The 16,294-nt window shown below is 43.1% G+C and overlaps 1 protein-coding gene across 4 annotated transcripts in view; it reads right to left on the reverse strand.

Moving 5' to 3' along the window:
• Positions 1-48: 48 nt before the first annotated feature.
• The window catches only part of LOC138632574 (abl interactor 1-like), a 30,372-nt gene continuing 14,126 nt past the window's right edge, over positions 49-16,294 (reverse strand). The window contains exons 3-11 of one of the 4 annotated variants that reach the window (XM_069718249.1): positions 15,456-15,632; positions 12,597-12,611; positions 11,690-11,793; positions 10,754-10,894; positions 9,286-9,386; positions 7,584-7,799; positions 6,018-6,107; positions 3,597-3,782; positions 49-3,480 (exon numbers count right to left, since the gene is read on the reverse strand). In XM_069718249.1, coding sequence (XP_069574350.1) covers positions 3,305-3,480; positions 3,597-3,782; positions 6,018-6,107; positions 7,584-7,799; positions 9,286-9,386; positions 10,754-10,894; positions 11,690-11,793; positions 12,597-12,611; positions 15,456-15,632 — 1,206 coding nt within the window. In that variant the 3' untranslated portion in view covers positions 49-3,304. The remainder of the gene's footprint in view (positions 3,481-3,596; positions 3,783-6,017; positions 6,108-7,583; positions 7,800-9,285; positions 9,387-10,753; positions 10,895-11,689; positions 11,794-12,596; positions 12,612-15,455; positions 15,633-16,294) is intronic. The other 3 variants (XM_069718250.1, XM_069718247.1, XM_069718248.1) reach the window with 3 other exon arrangements.

A 16,294-nucleotide genomic window follows, 5' to 3' on the forward strand; every position in this document is an offset into this window, starting at 1 on the left:
TGCAGATATTTCCATCTATTTCATCAGCACATAAACACAGTTCTGCCATTTGTTTCAATGAGCTGTTTATTATAAAAAAGACTGTACATAAATTTCAGTGAACACATTCTATGTACAAACTGAGAGGAGAGGACAAATATCAGATTCTGTTCTCATCAACATTTAAGTTACAGATGTTTTATTTGATTTTTTTTAATTTCCACATTTGATCATAAGAAAACTCACATCGAAGAAAGGCGTCTTGACCTGTGATGCCCTGAAATGCTCGACGTTAAGTGGTAAACATTACAAAGTTCTGCACGTCAGTGGTTGTCTCAAGATTTCTCTATGACAAAAAGTATAAATAAACCCTTTACATACAAACTGCTAGCGAACCTTCCTCAGCAGTCTCAGACATAAGAAGAATGCAAAGCTAGAAATTCATCCGGTAGAAAAAGTTGTCTTCTCACAAAAAGAAAAGAAAATACGTCATGATGGAAAAATACAATCAAGAATGGGATGTAGCGGCAAATCATTCACTGCAATGTCAAGCAGATACTTTCATGCACAGAGGCTGAATGAATACTGTCCATGAATGAGTCACCGTCGCTTCTCGTCTGTCTAGAAACCTGAAAATGTTACTTCTAGATCCTTTCAAAATAAAAGTTCACGTTCAATGCCCATTATGTCTGAAGCGTGTATGATTATGAGTTGTTACAAACATATATTCTGAGATAGGCATTGGCTTCAATGGTATTTGACAGTGAGTTTTACTTGCACCGACAATCGCTTTGTAAGAGCAGGCATCTTATTTTGAAGTAGAAATCAGAACAGCTGCTTTCAAGACCTAAGGATTGAGTCATTTCCTTCCCTGCAGTTAGCAGGCGTCAATCACGTGTAGCCCAGACTCCGGACGCGAAACGTCAAGTGGCCAACGGATTCTAGCTGTAGTACATTACTGCCGAGTCGCCTACATTCACTACGATGCAGAAGTGATTGAGGAAGAGTACAATCAAAACGATCAATGTTCACCTTCCGGATTAAAACCATGACATCAAAGTCCTTTGTTACATCTCTGTGGAGAGCAGTCTTGTGTTTGAGGTTGTTTGGGTTGGTGATTGTGGTTGTTGAGCACCAATGTGAAGCACCGAACCAGCAACCATTGAAAGAATGGACACGTTTCTAAAGGTTAGTCGACACGTCTCCGATTGGCAGCTCAATCGAAGCCAAGACGGAAATCAAAAGTCATCACAGTTGCTGAGAACTAATCAGTGCAAGCTATAACAACGGAAAAACAACATGAAAACACACGAGTTAGTCCTCCCTCGGCTTCACATTTCCAAGCAGCGCACACCTCGGAGCTCTGCTACAGTGGCTGGACAGCATCACCAAATATTGTGACTGATCAAAATGATATAGTTGTGACTTAACATAGAAAAATAAATGCTTATACATGACCACTTTGCCTAGATAAAAGTTAAAATGGCACTGTGAGTGATGAATAAAATTAATATTCAAGTAAAATTAAATAAAAAGAAAAAGAACATCCAATCTTGGCACCACCTCCACTGACGCCGATGGAAACACTGTGAAACACACTGACAAATGTACTGGACTGGCAGCGTCTCACGTTACACTTTATATACAAGTTAGAGAGCAGAAAGAAACTCCACCAGAAAGAAGAAACTTGTCCTTTTTTTTATTTTTTGTAATCCGTTCTCTACACTCACTTCACCCTCTTTTTTTTTTCTTAAACAGCGTCCCCACCGACACAGAGCAAAGTGAATATACACAAGTCCAGGTTTTCCTCCCTCTTAAACATCTTGTGGTTTGGACATCGACGGCATGGAACATTCAGTCGCGTCCTAATGCACTTGTTGATGTTGGTTCGTCCTATCTGGGTCGTTTTAATTGACGGATGCTTTAGAAAGGAGGAGGGAGGAGTTGGTCTGATGGTCTACAGTGTAAACAAAGGGGTGGGAGCGTCGGCCTTATCTGGTAAATCAAACCGTAGTCACATGTCACTGTCTGGATCTACTGCATACACAGATTCACACTATCCCTGCGTTACGAATACGATTTCTTTTTACCTTGAGTGCGTACTGCAGCTACCCTTAAAAGCATGTACTGTTACATATACTATGTATACTTCATCATAAAAATGCGCCGTCCACTTTGACCCTCTTGGTCGTATCCGTTGCGATCTGCAGCGTGACATTTGAAGTAGAAAGTATGGCGTCACCAACTGTCGCGGCGGCTCAGTCGATGCTGCGCATCTTCCGCCGCACAAAGGATTGTGGGTCAGAACAGCCGGGGGAGCCTGCCGGCCTGCAGACTGCAAAACCCGACCGGATGTAGTAGGACATCCTGGTACTTTTGGCATCCTGCATTTAACATACTACGTGTTGGGGGCCTACTTGACCCTGCGTTCTGAATTGCAAACTATTTCTTTCAAATTTTCGTACGTACTGTAGCTACTCTTGCAAAGTATGTACTGTCGCACGTAGTACGTATACAATTGCGACATGCTACTTCATCATAAAACTACGCCTTGAACTTTGACCCTCTCGGTCATATCGGTCACGGTCTGTAGTGCGACACTTGCAGTAAAAAGGAAAAGGGTGCGATTTGGAACTTTTCTTCTTCTTCTTCTTCTTCTCGTTCCTTTTGCGGGCGGAGCATTAGCGCCACCAACGGGCGGCTCAGTCAGTGTAACACATCTTCCTCTGTACAGAGGGATGCTGGTCAGAACAGTCAAAGTAGCATTCAGGCCCGCAGACTGCAAAATATGACCGGATGTTTCTCAGTAGCATCCTGGTATTTTTGGCATACTATGTTAAACATCGTATGTTAAACATTGTATGTTTAACATACGATGTGTTGGAACACAGAATATTTTTCTGGCACACTAACCGGTGTGGTAGAATAGATATTGGAACGCAGGGCTGATGACTATTCAGACTGTGTGTGATTTCCTGTGAAGCAACATGTGGTCGTCACAGTTGGGAGTTTGACACCGGTGTTAAAAAAGAACGAAAAAAAAAAAAGAAAAAAGAAAGGCCTTCATCTCGTCCCTTTCGTCCTCAGTGTAAACGAACAGACCACGGCCGTCCAAAGCTTCAGCATCCTCCTGCTTTGTGTTTTGTTTTTTTTGTTTTTTTTCAGGCCCTACCCCCTCAAAAGAAAACCATTTTTAAACTCACCATGGTACTTCATTCAAAACGGGAGCTGTATGAACTGCACACACCTGTACATCTTCACGGTTTACCGCGGCTGAAGTGCCTTTATGTGGGTTTGTTTCTTCATTTTTTTGAAATTCTTTTTTTTAGTCAGCATAGTGCATGATCGACTCGACGTAGTTTCCAGGGAAGAGTCCAGTGACGCCGTTGCAGACGCCTTCGAACCAGCCGTCGTCGTTCTTCTTGATGATGTAGATGATGGCGCCCTCCATGAAGGACAGCTCGTCCTCCTTGTCCTTGGCGTAGTCGTAGATGGCCACAACTGGGGCGAACAAAACGAAGGAACGTTATCATTCTGAAGGTGCAAAGTGAAAAGATGGTGACTTTTTTTTTTTCTTTCTTTCTTTAATAAAAGTTGCATCCTCCCATGCTACTTACCTTTCTCTAAATAAACCTTGGGGGCCCAAAGGGGGTCTCCATCAGCATACGGATCGCTGTAGTTAACCACAGCAGCATCCTCTTCCTCGTAGTCCACAGGTGGAGGGGGAGGAGGGGGAGCGGGCTCCTCGAACACACCCATGTCCTCTGGGGGGGGTGGGGGAGGAGGGGCGGGGCTGTCTGTGACTGGAGGACGACAGGAAGTGGAGGAGAATCGGAGAGAGGACGGTGAGAGGGGAAAAGAGAGATGACGTGTCGCTGCTCTGATCGAATCTGTCGCTGCGTGAAGTTTTTAAATGTTCTCTGGAAGTGAGGTTTGTGTTCGTTACATTTCAAAATGAACTCGCTTTTCAAAACCGGTTTGATAATTATTTTTTAGGTTCAATTGGAGCTGAACATTGCAAGGTATATATTTAAAGAAACATACGTCCCTTGACTTTAACATGCATATTGTCATATTCTGTTTTATAAATAAAAATATCAATGCAATCATCTAGACCAATAGTAATATTTCCTATGAAGGAATCTGTTGACACAAGTTCTACAGTAAATGTGATATGAAATGTTCAGTAGACAGCAGGTAGTCGTTACTGCTCACTAGAGGGCAGCTTCAGGTCCTCTAACTGTTTAGTTACTCAGTCATCCTACAGCATCAGCTACCACTACTGCCAGTCCAATATATATGTATATATATATATATATATATCAAAATTGATCTCAACATGAAGCTCTAAATGTTGTTTCAAAGTCTGTAAAATTCTGCTGTGAATATAATTCTCTGTGGCAGCTGTAGCCTTGATAGCGCTGCTACGACACTACGACTACTGGCCCTCTTCAATTCAAAGGAATGAGAGCATGAAGGCGTGTTCTACTTGTTCAAGGGACAGGATGTGATTATTTTTAGTCACTGTACCTCAAAGGTATGTTAAGGAACTGTCTATTCACGGTTACTGAGACCTCCTTTTAAGACATTAACAAAGTTGTATTATTGTATTTTTAGGTTCTTCCCGTGAGACATTATCGTTTGTGGCATTTGATAAGCACATACTTCACATGAATATGAGGTGGTAAAATGAGATATAATTTCCGGGTCTATTTTGAAAGCTTGACTCGGTCCCTCTTCCTGCTCGACAAGTGTCCTGTCGGAGCGTCTCTCCCTGCAGCCTTGTATCCTCACGTCCAGTGATTAAAGACATACTGTGGATCTTATCTCATTCATGAGCCTGCTATTGAATTAAACAACTGACAATGATGCACATGGGGAGTGAAATTAAAGCACTTCTTCACTTCCAAACTCCGTACATACATTTCTTTTGTCCACGGGTCTACAGTAACGACTCACTTTGGAGCTGTTTAAGCAGCTTCACTATAAAACAATAGCTCCCTCTGCTTTTATTAGTCCTCTCCATTACGTCCTGTATAAACACAGCCTGCATCACATTTAGTCAGAGTCTTAAGTGTATTGTTGGCAAATGTTTCAGTAACGCAATAAAGTTCAGGCGGAAAGACAAAGACAGATTATTTCTGTTAGAAAACATTTGTCCTGGTATCCATTTGTAAGGTTTATAATTATTTGTATTTTTTTTTTTTTGTATCAAAGTGCTACTCTGGTTTATTGTGGTGTTTTCATGTGGAAGCTCACTAGTTTGTTTTCAGTGCTTTGACCTTTTTTTTTTTTTAACTGTGGACCTCTTTTCTTTGCCGATCATTGCTGCTCATACCAACCAGCTCTTCTTCTATTTGCACACTAATCCCTGTTGCAATGTAAAATGTGTCACTTCCTGTGTGGCAGAGGACGTCTAAAGAGAAACTGCTCAAAAGACACCGGCTGTCTGGAAAATCTGTTGTTAAAATGTTTTCACTAAAATGATACAGGTTTACATTTCTTTATATAAAAATGTGTTAATCATCATCAGTTAAAGGCTTATTCTCTATCTGACCTCGTGACTCGTATCACAGTTTATTGTGAGCTTCGCCTGCTCTGCGTTTCACCAGACAGACACACATCGCTGAATCTTTGCCGACGGGCAGCCGGTGAATCAGGACACGGCATCAGGTCACATTTTCTCTCCTCGTGGACGGAGAGCACAGGACGCACGCTTTCAGTGGTCCATCGCCATAGCAACAGACAGACATCTGAGGGTGCCACCCCCACCCCACCCCCCGCGCCTCAACCTCGCATTCAGTGCAAGAAAAGGTATGAGGAGTGTAGCGGAGTGAAGCAAGCCGCAGGGAAGAGTGCGAGGCAATGTGTGGATCCCGAGACGATTCCAGAGCTCCGATTGGAGGCTTGAGGAGAGGCGTGTCCATGCATACAGTACGTACTGCATTCAAACACATGACTGCAAATGTTAGGGAATAAATGGGTCTACAGTATGTACACAAGTGCATGTTTTTTTTTTTTTGTCTGCTTCTACTTACTGCTCTCCTGCATTCTGGCCACAAAGCCGGTCAGAGGGATCTGTGGGGTCAGCTGCACCATGGGAGGAGGAGGCGGAGGAGCCACAGACACTGGAGCAGCGACGCCCCGACAAGCAGAGGGAGCGGCAGAGAGACGGAGAGTGACGGAGGTGGTGGACGGGAGAGAGACGAGGAAAGGACAGAAAAAGGGCGTCACAGAGAGAGAGAGAGAGAAAAGTCCAAATTCAGCATGTGGAAAAAGAAGACGACAAAAAAGCTTGTGAGCGAGCAAAAAGAGAGCAGCAAGCTGTGCTGAGGAACTCATTTACACATTTCCAATCAGTGTGCTTTTGTGCTGTGCTTTTCAAGCTGGGCTAAACAGGCCTTCATCTGCTGTAATCTCAGTCTGACGATCTACCTCATCAGCATCTGTTTTAAATCAAAAGCAAAGGCTGCAGCTGGAAAAAAGCTTCTGAGACTGAAAGATGTAGCACACATGTATAGTCTGATCCTGGACATTTAAATAAATGCTCAATAGAGCAGTATGTTTAAATAAAATGCAACATCTTAGCTCGGTTTCATCAGTATAATCTTCATCTTCTGCCCCTAAAAAGAGGCTGTTTGCTACAGTTGTTGTTGTCTTCAAACAGGAGATACATTGATCAGCAAACAGAAAAACACAGTTGCCCTCTCTCGAAGACATGATGTCATGCACAGGCACGCCAGGTCTGGCTCATAAATCACATGTAATGGAAGGGCGTCTGTTATCTGACTGGGCAGTAATGTCTTGTTATTCCATCCAGCTCTCACCGCAGAGCCACATCCATCCACAGCTACACCCTGAGAGATCGATGAGCTCCCTCGTGCAACGGGACGAGCTTCCTCTGCTGTAAAATCCTCAACTACAGCCGCCGCAAATCAAAAATGGATATTGTAGTTTAATAAAACAAGTACAGAGCAGACATCATACAGCAGAGACGGTGTGATGTCCCAGTTTTGAGCTTATGGCTGTTGCAGCGCCGCATCATTGTCTCCCTCCTCTTAGACAAGACAGACAGCCTCCTCCTTCTGTGCTTTGTGCCAAGAAAGATGGTTGTCCTCAGAGAGAAAAAGCCATTACAGGCTCAGAGTGATGCCTGCCAAAATAAATTCTGCTCTTCAGACAGAAAATATGCATATGTCCTGGGTTTCCCCTTGTCTAGCAACTGTTTGTACCCTACAATGTCTCCTGTCTGTCTCCCCGAACAAGCTGCTGCCTCCAGCTGACTGAAATGATAATGTCATAACTCAATTAGAAAGGGTAATGAAACACTCTGCATAGCAGTGCAACCCTGACTTCAGTAATTATGGCTCATCATTCATTTTCATTAGCCTCTGGGAAGGCTGGCTGATGCATATCTCTGAGCCAGAGGAGAGTTTATAGCAACTGAGGAGCGGCAGCCAAATTCTATATGCAAGTTTCGTTACAGGCCTCTGGATATTTAGAATGAAATTTAAGATCCTTTTCCTAAAAATACAATCATTGTCGCTACACACCAAATAACTACTGAACCACCTGACTGAGTGACGGTGTTAAGGCTGCCTTACTGGAGTTCTGTGGGTAGGCGGGGCCCCCGTTCATCTGGGGCTGCTGGGAGGAGACGGAGGGTGCGCGGCGGTAGGTACCCGTCGCCGACACCATGGAGGCCGAGGAGGTGGTGGAGGAGTTGTGACGGGAGATCTGGCGGGAGATGGTGCCGAACTGGGACATGGGGATGGGACCCAAGCCGGGGCCCTGGGGCACGGAGGCCGAGGAGGTGGCCACTGCAGGAGAAGAGAGGAGAGACACGGTGCACAGCATTAAAAAAAACACAACCTTTAAATTTTAGCCTGTTTATTTAGCCTATTAAAGCCATTTAAAGTTACAGGGACAGTGCCTATCAGTAGAAATGTCGGTAAATGTGCTCGTTTTCAACTGCAGTCTGTGCCGGTGTGATGGCAGCTGCAGAAGACACGTTAAATAAATTAGAATAGAAACAGCAATACTGTACACACCCGGTACGGCTGAAAAGCTCCCGTCGTGCACAAATGGAGGGCAGCGCAGTAACGCACACAGAGCAGCAGCAAGCAATAACCTACCCGAGTATGTACTCAAAGTGCACATTTGATTTTGTGTCGAACTCAGGAAATCTGCACCAGAGATCTTTAAAAGACAAAATAAACTTTGCAGCAATGAGGCAGGTGAGATAGCTTGAGTGACATTCGTGTTTCAAGAGGGACAGAACGTCACTATGCAACACAGAAAAAGTGCCGTCAAGTCAGGAGCTCCACCAGTGGGGGGGGGGGGGGGGGTCCTTTTACATTTGCTGGGGTGTTCACCATGAATTTATTCCCCAGGGTCAGACTGTCAACACAGAGTTCTACTGCGATGTTCTGAAGCGTCTGAGGGAAAACGTTTTGTCCTCGTGACCTGAATGTGAAACGATGGCACTTTCAACAAGCCACCTCACAGCGCGCTGGAGTTTCTCGCCCTTAGCAGTTTCACATGTTGATCAAGCAGCATAAGTCGGAATACTTTCTCATAAAGGTTATTGCCTCCACCTGCTCCGTGCACATTACTTTGCTGCGCTCCATTCATGCAACAGGAGCAGTCTTGAAACTTTTTGATTACTCTTCATATAACAGGGCACACTTCCCAAGTACAAAGAGTTATTGAATATGTAATATGAATATTTCCACGCATAATGCCAGTAAAAATAATAAGCTGCTGTTGGTATAAACACATCAGTGAAATTTAATTGACTTTATCAACACTACGGGTGTACAGAGATGAAAAAGAAACCCCACAGTACAACACAATACCTTCGTCTCAAACACTGCACTACGTCTGTCTTTCTCTGGACCCACTTGTCTAACTTCCTTCCTCTCTTTTTTGCACGAGTTCAGCACTTTCCTGCACAGCGGTTTCTTCAATCTATATTTAATGTATGTTTGAGCAGAAGCTAAAAAAAAAACCCTGATAATGGTATGTACCTTTGCAGTATTACCGTGTGCCTGCAGCCCTTTCCCATAAGTTAAGACATGATGAAAGAAACGGATTCAGTAAAGCTAAATGCAGCCAATTTTTATGGCGTTTCGGTGTCTTCAGCAAATATATAAAATTTCAGCTTTCATCTTTTTCTGTAAAAATGTATTCCATTATCACTGTAATATTACAGCCAGCATTTTAAGCCCTTCTTTTCAGCCTCATATAAAGCAACATTTTACACAAAGGAGAGCACTGGAGGTTATTCCAGCTGCTGGGACTCACCTTGCCCGATACTGGGAGGAGAGGGGGTGGGAACAGCCAGAGGGATCCCGCCTCCGCTGCCTCCGCTGTTCTCCCTGCCGCCACTACCACCGCTGCTGCCGCTGCACAGAGAAGGCGTTTGATTAGAGGATGCGTGAGACAACCTTAATTAGATGACAGTGTTTGACATCCTATCATTACTCGCTCACATGTCATTCTGCCATAACAATATTTTTATCACTGTGGCAACATATTTCCAGCTCTGTGAAGAGAGACTGTGTTCCCAGACTTGTGGCTGCACCAGACGTTACACGCAGTTACATTTGCACTGACACAGTTACAAAAGCAATATAAGGGCCAAGGTTTGTTGGGGATCCAAAAAGGAGGAGAACCGTGTTGTAATCAAAAAAGTTCAGAATGACGGAGTGACTAGACTTTACATTTGGATGCTGCATGCTGTTATAGGACCTTTCATCACGCACCGAGCTCCATTCCTTCCTCTCTTTCACTCTCTATGCACTTTTATGACACCATTACATCTTATTAACGTCATGCCTTCTCTCTCTCCCATAGTTGTGTTTTTGTTTGTTGTCTCTATATGCAGTTCCTCTCGCTCGCGTACTTCTGTGTGTTCGTTTGCAGATATCTCCGGATCTGGAGCTGCATGTTTTCGGTCAGCGATTGCTGGCTCCGCCAACAGTCACGGTCTTGGATTGCCATGCTGTTTTTCTCTCTCTCTTCTCTCCCTTTACCCCAGCCGGCCCAGGCAGATGGCCGCCCACCTCTGAGCCTGGTTCAGTCGCAGGAATCTTCCTTTTAAATGGTAGTTTTTTCCTTCCCACTGTCGGAGGGTTTTCTTCCTGTTTTTCCTCCAGCTGTTCCTCATGTGGGAATTGTTGCGTTCCCTTGTACAATGTTGTAAAGTTCTGCTGTGAGGACCTTACTATGTTAAGCGCCCTGAAATAACTTGTGTTGTGATTTGGCGCTATAAAAATAAAATTGAATTGAATTGAATTGTAAATTTGAGCATGAATAAATTACAACAGCTTTTTTTTAACGTGACACTAGGTGCAACTAATAAAATCTTCAGAGTTCTGGTATTGTTCATCGCTCACTGGGACAGTTGAATAGAACATCATTAATGTCATTAAAAGTCCTTTTTCTACTACGAAAAGACAAAATGTGTGCTGCAAAAAAGGATGATTACTATTCGTTACTCATTATTTAACTTTTTATACTAATCATGGAGCTTTTTGCTACATATATATTTTATACTGATGGTGTCCTGATTTGTGAAACTCTTGTTTGATTGTAGAATGTGACTGAATTAATCCATCTCGCCTGGTGTGGTTTAAATGATCAGCTTTAAAGTTCATCTGCAGTACAGTCACACCTGAGCTTGTATGCTGTTGAGCTTTATCGGAGTCGGCAATCCAAACATAGTTTATATGTTAATTTCAGGGAGAAGAAAAAAAAGGGTCTGTGCTACCTGTGTGTCCTGGGCCTCTGGTTGAGTGAAGCTGTGCGTGCAGGGCTGTGCTGGCTGCCCAGTCGGGCCGGGCTCGTCATGTAGTCATTGGGCACCACTGGGGGCTTCACGGGCTCCAGTGTCTTGTAGGGAGTGTTACGCCTGGATTCAGATAATGAAAGAGAAAGCGAGAAAGAGCAGAACTGATTTTCAGTATCATGTGAAATGCGAGACATACAAGAAAAAAGATGAATCCACCCACACCAAGAACACGATTTTCACCAGGTATAAGGAGCTCTGTAAACAGTGTCTGTTAATGCAACCAAGGTCTGTTGGTCCTACTGTCACAAACCTTTTAAGTAAGGATGGAATAGTTTCAGAAAAGCAATGTTAAGGGTTATTTTCTGGTTAACCAATAGCTCTGTGTTTTAAACTAGTCTGGCAAGAAACTGGTACTGGTACCCCCAATAGGGCTCAGTATCGATCAAATATTTTCAATACCAGTACTGGTACCAGTACCCTGATTTAGATAGTGATTTCTGAACAATACTTTTTTTGTTACCAAATATCCATTTTTACAGAAATATAATTACATCATACATTACTCTACACAACTTTAGTTGTCATGCAGTGTAGAGGGGGAGAGTGTAGCCCAGGTTATTTTCTGTCGCGACAATCTTCCGATGTCACTTAAATGCCTCACCTGCAAGCTGTTGCTAGGCGCTACAATTTACCCATGTTCCCTAAACGCCTCACATGTAGACTATCAGTAGATGCTAGCTATCAAAGTTATGTGTTTTAAAAAGAATACATGTTAGTAATTTTCAGTACTAGATAGTATAAAGATTCAGGTGATGCCATAAAAATATCAAAGTTTGGTACCCGGCCCAAGTCCCCAAATCAAAAGAGACCAAGCAGGGTCACCATCTTTAAAACCTTGAGAGTTAAAGTTCTTACCCCAGGGTACCGCGACCAGCCATGGGAGGGCTTGGAGGCTTCTGTGTGGGTGGGTTGGTCCTGGAAATGGTCCCTCCTCGTCCTGCCGCATTGTTCCCATGTTGCTGGTGGAGCAAAAGGAAGTTAAAACTCTGCTTTTGTATAATGTGATTAGCTGACACAAGTATTTCCACTGCCAATGAATATTAAGGCAGAGGAGTCATTTAAGCTGACGATGATAAAGCAAAACTAGTTTCAAATGAGCGTCTCATCTTTAGCTTCAACGGAGCATAATTATGTGGAGAAACACGGGAACAAAAGCTTTTCTGTCCACAGACGATTAAAAAGACATAGAGGAGTTATGAAGGGAGGAAGAGAACAAAAAGCTGCAGTCAATGGGTGACTGGTGCATTAAACTGAGAAACTGTGCATGTAAAATGTGTTGTCACACGGATGAAAATGTATGAGACAGGAATATTCTTATAATCATCGACATCGTAATTCTGAAATATGTCTCCCATGATAGCATTTTTCTACATTTACTGTAACATACATATTGAGCTTAACCTACATTAGATGTATGGTAGAATTTCAGACCGTTTGCAATAGTTAAATTGAAAAATCCAAATCAAAGACATCTCCGGACCTCTTGAATATTAAAGTTAAACGTACTATCAGAGATAAATAAATAAGTATATTCTGTGTTCTGTAATATTGTGTAACAATCCTGAATGCTGTAAATCACCTTTTCATGGAATGATATAATTTGCATAATACATACTTAATTCCATAACATAAACATTTTAAATTCTTGTACATGTTTTACAAATGAAAGACACATTTAATGGGTTCATGGACACCTTCACACTGTAGCTTTGAGTCAGATCGACAAATGGACAAAAAGTAGAGAAAGACAACCATCTCTTACCTTGGCCTTAAGCCACTGAGTGCAAGCAGGCAAAAAGAGAAGACAGAAAACAAGACATACTCATCGGTTAGTGGTTACAGAAGTTACATGTGGAAGTTAAACATAATGCATGAACACTACATCTATTCTTTAACTAATTATTATATACAGGATTTAAAGTAGAATAATGAAGAAAGAAGGAAGGCAGTATGAGGAGCAAAAAGGACATCAAACAGGCCAATAGAAGGAAATATGCTGATGACTTACGACTTAAACCAAACAAAGACATTTGAACTGAGTAGACCATCAAGTGACAATCACATGTAAAGTCAGGGGCTGAAAACCTGTTTAATGCTGCTTTAGTTTTATTCACTTGTGTTGTAAATAGTAGTCTGCACAGCGACCTGTGTGTGTGTGTGTGTGTGTGTGTGTGTGTGTGTGTGTGTGTGTGTGTGTGTGTGTGTGTGTGTGTGTGTGTGTGTGTGTGTGTGTGTGTGTGTGTGTGTGTGTGTGTGTGGAAAAGCAGAAAGTTGTCATATTTTAGAAAACAAAATGTTTTGCTAAATAACTTGAATGGTTTTATATTTCATTGATATTGATTGACTGTCTAAGTAAATCATTTTGAATTCTGTCTCGGCTCGTCAACATAAGAAATGTAGCACTATAATGCCAGTCACTCAGACACCCACCTGCACAGACAATCACACCAAACAACCCAATTCTGATTTTACACAACGAACAGCAGGAAATGACTTCGTTTTGCTCCACTTTGTAATCAAACAGTAAACAAAAATCATGTGAGCCATGACCATAAAGGCCTTTTAATTACATTAAGAGGGAGTATATTTGAAGAGCACCCCAAATAAACTGAGAAAGGACAGGTTTTTTTTTTTACATATAAATACTGCTTATATGAGCTTATTGTGTATCGTTGTGTCTATACTTGCGTCACAAACTCTAACCAGGATAGGATTTCACTAAATCTTTACACAAACTAGAAATAAAGAGCAGTAACTGGGCTTGCTGAGGCTCCGCTGACGTTTTAAGTGTTGCACTAAGAAAAATGAAAACTGGGCAGTAAAGCACCGTGAGGTCATAAATAACAGCAGACTGTCGGAGTGGTTGTAATGGGGCTGAAACTATGTCACCCTGGTAACTGCCAGAAATGCCAATAAAGGCTGTTATGGTGGAGGGGTGAGCACAGTCAGCCGCACACGTGTGAATGCTCCCGTCTGCCTCCCCATCTATTCACGGCTGAGTTCCCCCGGATGAGTGCAGGCGGAGGGGTGGGGAACACGCCGTGAGCGCTCGAGGGAATCCATCGCAGCCAGGAGGAAATGGTCTGGGTGGATAGAGTGCTAATAAGCTGCTAATGATATTTCTCACGCAGTATGAACACACCGTGGACTCGTAAATGTAAAAAAAAAAGCAGAAAAAAAAAAAAAAGCATTTACAGTACATTTCTGTGGGGCGGCCGCTGCAGCAGTGAGTATGAATCCTCCTGAATTATTCACAGATGTGTGTGTGTGTGCGTGTGTGAGAGAGAGAGTGAGCGTGTGCAGGAGGGGGGAAATATGGAATGTGATATGCATTTCTGTCTGCTCTGAGCCAGACAAATGCACATCCACGAACACACACACAGACGCAAAAGGCAGACAGAGAAATGATAGAGAATTCAAAATGAACCAGTAGCCTGGGAATCCTCAATCCAAGAATCCACTCCAAATCCAAAATGATGATCGAAAACTTATAAATTCTCCCCAAATGAGTCATTTTACAGATGTCCGAGTCATGTTTTTTTAAGTCCCAGCTGCGTGAAGTCTTGTTTTCCAACACCAGAAAGAGAGAAACGTTGCACATTTTCTTGCATCCACGCTGCTCTGCACGAATGACGGCCCATTTGCATAGCGGGCCGAGGCCAAACCTGTCAGCGTGAGGCGGCTCTCAAAGGAGGAAACACAAAGCTTTTTGAATTTGAATCAGCGGATGTTTGAGAATCAGTGGACAGCCACTATCTCAATAGACACAGACCGGGAGGGAGGGGGAGGGAGGGGGGGGGGGACGACTCAAAACACACGGCGGGTCATTTGTGACACCAGCAATCAACGCATACACAAACAGTATTGTACAACAGAGGAAGAGCGACGGGAGAGGAGAGGATGCATCATGCGGAGAGAGAATAAAACACTGAAGAATGAGGCGGAAACGGGCTGAAAGATTTTTTTTTTTTTTTAAACACAATTCAACAGGAGATGTGATGGTGTGAGTAACAAGTCTCGCTCGCGCACACACACACACACACACACACACACACACACACACACACACACACACACACACACACACACACACACACACACACACACACACACACACACACACAAACTCCTAATAACTTCCAGTTCAGGAAGTTGTTACTGGGAATGAACCAAAAAACCTCTAAAAAGCAAAGTTTTCTCAGCCTGTCAGCGACCAGCTGAGCATCTCATTCGTGAATGGGTGTTTGTTTCATTTCGAGGTGTTTAATTAGCTAAAAGGCCGGCGTATTGATCGGCTTGCAGCGTGAGTGTGAAGTGTTTGAATGAATTATGAAGGCAGGCAGTGAGCTCGTTCATACGGAGGTGTCAGGTGGGAATCTGACTAAGTACGTGTTTTCCTGTCTAGCAAAATTGATTTAACATCGGAAAATAAGACAATATATCAAAGTAATGACTTCAGACTGCAGACGCAGCCGTCTGGGTGTGTGGAAGATGTAACAGTGTGGAAGTGCTTTCTGATGAATACACTGACGTTTCCTGATCTTCAGTTGTCTTTGCTTTACTGACGTCTGTTTTTTGGGGTTTTTTTGTGCTACAAAGGTTGAAGTTTAGGTCTTCTTACCTTGACGCCGTGTCCCACATCATCCAGCAGCGTGTAGTCGATGGGCTTTCGGATGTAGCGCACCGGCCGCTCCATGTTGCCCGGGGCGATGATCTTGTGGGTGCGAGCGGTGTTCTTATTTGTGGTCAGGATGCCGATTTCTCGACGCGCCACCTTCTCCTTATGAATGTCCACCGTCTGTAGGAGAGAAAAAGAAAATAAAGGGATATTTATTTATATTTATTCTGGTTTATTTCGCATACATTATTTTCAAGTTATTGTTAATTCTCAAAATGTATTTATATCTCAGTCGAAGTGGAAGCCGGGCCTGACAGGTGTGATGTCTACTTTCTAATTAACTACTGGTTTCTGATTTGGGCCACTTTACCTGATAATTTGCTTTTAATACAAACGCAACCCGCCTTCCTCCACCTGTTTCAGATTAAACCGTGACCGTGAACAGTATTTATGTTCACAACACAAACTTAAGTCTACAAGCATCCGTCGTTACCTGATCCGTCAGGCTGTACTTGGCCACAGCAGTGCTTCCATTTAATGTTAATGGTAGCATATAGTAGTATATTATGTTCAACATGTTCACCATCCTACCTGGGTGGTGCTAGATCGGCTCAGCGGGAGGTAGGCTCTGCTTGTGATTGGTTGTTGTGTGTTGGGAATATTAAGGTTAGGGTAAGGGAACAGTTGATTGACAGTGAAACAACCAATCACAGCAGTGTAGTGTTTAGCACGTGCATCCCTTTGACTGATCTAATCTACTACCAACCATCCTAGTTTACACTGTTAGCATGCTAACATTAGCCAATCAGCATTAAACACAAAGTCCAGCTGATGGGACGTTC

Source organism: Brachyistius frenatus, unplaced genomic scaffold (genome assembly GCF_029030835.1).
Source record: "Brachyistius frenatus isolate BFR_SWC_R1_liver_20210118 unplaced genomic scaffold, ASM2903083v1 Contig_188, whole genome shotgun sequence".
Classification (NCBI taxonomy): Eukaryota; Metazoa; Chordata; class Actinopteri; family Embiotocidae; genus Brachyistius; species Brachyistius frenatus.